The 4,847-nt window shown below is 46.1% G+C and overlaps 1 protein-coding gene across 1 annotated transcript; it reads right to left on the bottom strand.

The window, feature by feature from the left end:
* Positions 1–599: 599 nt before the first annotated feature.
* LOC109771636 (E3 ubiquitin-protein ligase BOI-like) lies at positions 600–1,734 on the bottom strand. Its single transcript, XM_020330337.3, has 2 exons — positions 1,421–1,734; positions 600–1,321 (listed from the first exon to the last, which is right to left on the bottom strand). Exons 1-2 carry the CDS (start codon positions 1,724–1,726, stop codon positions 764–766), a joined length of 864 nt encoding a protein of 287 aa, XP_020185926.1. The 5' UTR covers positions 1,727–1,734; the 3' UTR covers positions 600–763.
* Positions 1,735–4,847: the final 3,113 nt, after the last annotated feature.

Here is a 4,847-nt window from a genome sequence, read left to right as displayed (position 1 = left end):
GATATCTAAGCCCTAGCCCTGGTCAGCCTTTCCTCACATGTGCCGCTTTGTGGCGAACCTTCTCTTCATCACTCATGAATGCGATTAAAACATTTCCTACTATATATTCGATTTTATGAATTTTTACAAACCCAACTTTGCCAGCCGAGCAATTTTTTCTATAAATCCGACCAATCTTTGTGGACCGTTGGATCTAAATCTGGTCTGTTCATTTCGGTTCCTTGCTAAAACCTAACCTTAGCCACCCACCCACTCCCCCCATGCGCCGCCCGGCGCCGCACACCCTCTGTCCTTCGTGCAAACACTTTTCTGTACCAACATAGTCATACATGTCATCTTTCTCATCTCAAATATTTCCACACAACCGTATACACTATCTCCACCATCACCCACCGCTCTGATGCGGCGATCACGTAACTCACCGCAAACGCTCGGATGTAGTACAAACTTTTTTTCTTCTTGTTGAATGAATGGTACAATAGCTTATGAAGAAATCTAAACCGAACAAAAGAGGGGGCACTCATCCGCTCATATCGATGTCATCGAACCGTCGCGGTAGCATCCCCGTCGAGAACAAACGAAGTAGAAGAAAACATAACTTACAAAAGTCGACTCGAAAAAAGGTTCAGAATGAAACAAAATGTCGACTCTAAAACTACGGAAATAATGACGCATGAATGTTCGGCGTTTCATCGACGATGCACGTCGTCTGATGCCTGGCGCCGGCCGGTTCATGCGTTCCAAGAACTATTACACCCTTGCATCACGAGAAGTTGATGTAGATGCTGCCCTGCGTGGCGCATCCGCACGATGGGCACCCCGACAATGCTTCCGCGCATGTCCCGCAGACGGAGAGGTGCCGGCACGGCAGTAACACCGCCACCGGCGTGTTCTCACCGCACCCCTTGCACATTCCGGCTCCTGTCACCGGAGGCTCCACTACCGGGGTCTCCACCTCCTCCCCCCCACAGAATGCCGCGTGGTAGTCCCCCCAGCAGCATGACTCGGCGTCCTCCTCACCTTCACCTTCAGCGCTGCCACTGCCATGGTAACGGACCGCTTGCTGGGCAAGCGCCCGCTCTAGATCGGCGCGGAGCACGTTGGCCTCGGTCTGCTTGGATTGCGCGTCCATGCGCCACGCCTCCGCCTCCATGTAGAGGGTCTTGAGGCGCTCCCCGAGTGCACAGTTCACGCCCCAGTTGTGCATGATCTCCTGGTCCTTGGCCAAGAGCCGCTTCTCCACCATGGCCTCCACGGTCGAGAGCATGAGCTTCTCATGCCTCCGCATCTCCTCCTCCAAAGTATTACAAAACCTTTCCGCCTGCATCATCCATTACGGTTAACGAAAGCTAGATAAGCATCAAACGCAAAGTATGGATCTGTAGTGCATGCATGGTGGCGATTTGATCTGGGCACTTACTTCGTTGCGCAGGCTGCGGTCGACGACCATTGGCTGCTGTTGCGCCTGGGCCGCGCCAAACGCCGCCGCCGACTGCTCCTCGCGCTTCCGCTTGTTGTTGGTGGTCATTTCCTGAGCACCGTCAAGCTCGACGCCCAACGTCGGCGACGGAATCGGCGCCGCGGCGAGGCCCGAGTGGTCTCCCTGCTGGCTCGGCACCGCAGAGCCATACAAAGGCCCACTGCTCATAGGCATAGCAGCGGCGGAGGCACCCGCGGCGAGCCCGTGAGCAGCGGCAGGTTGGTGGTGGCCGGTTCCGAGTATCATCTGCTATAAGCATTGCTCGTCCATGGCCATGGCACGCCCTATATATAGAGCCAAGCCGGCGCGTTCCCGGGGTCAGAGGTGAGGGGTGGGGTCATCGATCGGTGGGGTGGCAAACGACGCGCAACGTTGGCAGCGAGCGGGGGTATTAATGGCCTTTGGTTGGCGTCGAGTGAGAAGAGCAACTGAAGATTATATTTGACCCCAAATAACTCCTCTCCTTTTCAGGATGGATTTCCATTTCAATCTTGCTAAATTTGGAGTAGAAACCAAGAATTCACCGTGTTTCTTTCTTTACAAATCTGCAACCAACGTATATGCACCCAAATTGCTGGCTTCTGTTCGCGTCGAACGGTCGATCCGGTTGGTTGACTTGCTAAACCCCAGGGAAAAACCTAGCTAGATGCCGAGATTACATGTGTAGTATACTAGTTTACGGTAGTCCGTATATATATGTTCTGGCGCCAAATCAGCGTGCATCGTCGAGGAGTCCTTGCTTCAACCTGCATGAATCCTGGGGTGTGCTGTATCAAAACCCAAATTAAACAAAACATATTAATAACAAAACATATATTAATCTCTAGACTAGACTTGGCAAAGGGAAATTGCATTTTTTATCGCTTACGAACGTTCGTTCATGCACTGCATGCGTGCCCAGAATCAGCGCACGTACTTTTAATGTGCTGCTGGGATATATAGGCGTTTTTTGGCTGGCTAGCTGTAGACGGTTCAGGAAAAGGACAGAGGAAAATAAGGAAGTAAGTTAAAGCGTATAGGCTCGAAATTAGGAAGGAAATAAATGAGCTAAGTGATTCGGTGAGAGCAGATATCCATCCTCGGCAATTCATTCTTGCAAATCGGCCGATATAGATCTTTACATTTAATATTTGGATGAAAATTAATTCTTTTATATAATTGTCAAATATCTCTGCGAAGTGTGTGTGTATCCCTCGTACATCATCGTCTTAAATTGCGGGATACAAATACAATTACTAGAGGAAATCGACGCCAAAATAGAATCGACACGTCACCAGGCATAAAAACACATGGCTTGTACAGTTGTACAAAACAGTGCTGATCTGTACGCTACAATAGCAACAACTCATCACAATTCACAAATCAACCGTATGATTACGTGGTTTGCAACCAAAACTTGATAAAAAAACTGTATGATTCAAAAAAGAAAACAAAGAAAGTTAAAGACAAAATAATTAACGCGAATGTAGAGGCCAGAGGTCCTCCTTTTCAAAAATTGCCTGTTAATAAACCTACCATTTACGTATCTTTGGAAAAGAATAACAAACGACCAAATAATTTGAGAACCAGTATATTTGGAGATTGGAATTGATAAAGTTAGAAATTATGAATTACTCTATAGTGCAATTTTATTTTCCTTTATTGTCTTTTTATGGACCCCCCCCCCCCCCCCTTTTTTAAATGGTCTTATGGACCTTTGTGCAGAACGTAGGATGTGCGTTCAACGAAGATGTAGGTGCATGAATAATTTCATGGAAACGATTTGCTTGATCTAGAAAAGAAGAACAAAAGACCTAACGTGGAGCAAAAAAAAAGAAGCAGGAACGGATACACTTTTAAGAAAAGTGAAGGAGATGCAGGAAGAAAGTGAGGGGGAGATGCTTGGGAGAGTAGTGATCGGACGGACGGCCACGGGACTGCGGGCATGTCTCGCGTCATGTTAATAGCCCCACATGTAGGGCGATGTCCGCCACCCAGTCCTAGGGCGAACAAAATAAACCTTTGACTTGTTATAAGTCGTGGCATGCCGATCGGGGCGGCAACGTGGCATTTGACAGGTCATACATGGGCCCGCATCTACAGCTGGTACCCGTAATTACCGCTTGCCCATAATGGTTTTTTGCTTTAAAAGAAAATATTTAATGACCCAAAAAATATTTTAAGGTTTCTTCGGAAATAGCCCATTATTGTCATGTAATAAATAATACTAGTATTTACAATAACTACCTTATAAGAATATGAAATTATAGACAAGTCCTTGAAGAAATAGTCATTGTCTTCCTTCTGCATTGCCGCCCCTTGTCATCCGTCTTGCCGAAGCAACTTTGTTGAAACCCAAGAGCATGTAGTAGCAGCAACCTGAGAGTCGTCAATGTAGACTAGAAAATGTCGCCGACCACGATCTGGATTGATCATTGTCCTGGAGAAGCTGGCACCATTGAGGGCTAGAAGATAATCCCAATACCATCCAAACACCAGAGGGGGATACAAGTTTCCGGGCGAAGTCGTATCTATTCGAGCTTTGTCGTACGAAGATGGAACTGGAGAATAAAACAAGCCGCAATGCCACCCTCTTGGCAGGACGTCACCATTGTGAACAAAAACTAATCACACTAGACTCAAAGCAATACATGTTAGAAATATGCCCTAGAGGCAATAATATTGTATTATTTATTTCCATGTTTATAATTAAGCGTTTATATTCTATGTTTAACTGCTATGATTCTGGAATATGTGATCTAGAGTAAAACTCATAAGCACGTGTGGAATGATAAACGGTAAAACCTGATTCCTAGTCTTGCTCTAGGAGACTAGGACTAGCTCAAGTGTTGCATGGTGATCATGTTTTTTGGATCTTGGGATTTTGTTAAGTGTAACAATAATCCCAAAATGAATTTACGCAACTTGTTTGTTATACTTTGAGATGTAATTGTCACAAATCTATTTATATAACATGGAGAGTTGACGTATGATTTAGTTCCTTAGACCACGAGTGTATCGTAGTAACTTCATATCAAATGATGGACTTTGGGGTTGCTCAAACGTCATCTGTAACACAGTGATCATACCAACAACTTTCAGTTTCATTGGAAAGTATGACAAGGGGCTAGATGACTCAAGAGTGGGATTTGTTCCTCCAACGATGGAGAGGTATTCTTAGGGCCCTCTCGGTGTGACGGCATCCGTCATCGTCTGGCCAGACACAGGTGACTAGGTCATAGGGATGCCAGAACATGTCAACGAGAAAGAAGAACAAACCAGTAATGAGGAGACAGGTATAATGAGCATGAGAATGACTCAAGAAAATACCGATGTCTCACCTAGGGTTTTATAAAGTATCACGAAGCAAAGGGAATAGCATATGTTA

Source organism: Aegilops tauschii, chromosome 6, assembly GCF_002575655.3.
Source record: "Aegilops tauschii subsp. strangulata cultivar AL8/78 chromosome 6, Aet v6.0, whole genome shotgun sequence".
Classification (NCBI taxonomy): domain Eukaryota; kingdom Viridiplantae; phylum Streptophyta; class Magnoliopsida; order Poales; family Poaceae; genus Aegilops; species Aegilops tauschii.
Note: the sequence above shows the minus strand (reverse complement) of the source record. Positions and strands in the feature narration are given on the sequence as shown.

Excerpts from the sequence above, each read along its gene's own strand:
- LOC109771636 (XM_020330337.3), bottom strand. The coding sequence starts at position 1,726 with ATGATACTCGGAACCGGCCACCACCAACCTGCCGCTGCTCACGGGCTC. Across the intron at positions 1,322-1,420 it reads ACCGCAGCCTGCGCAACGAA|GCGGAAAGGTTTTGTAATAC; the intron begins GTAAGTGCCCAG and ends TGGATGATGCAG.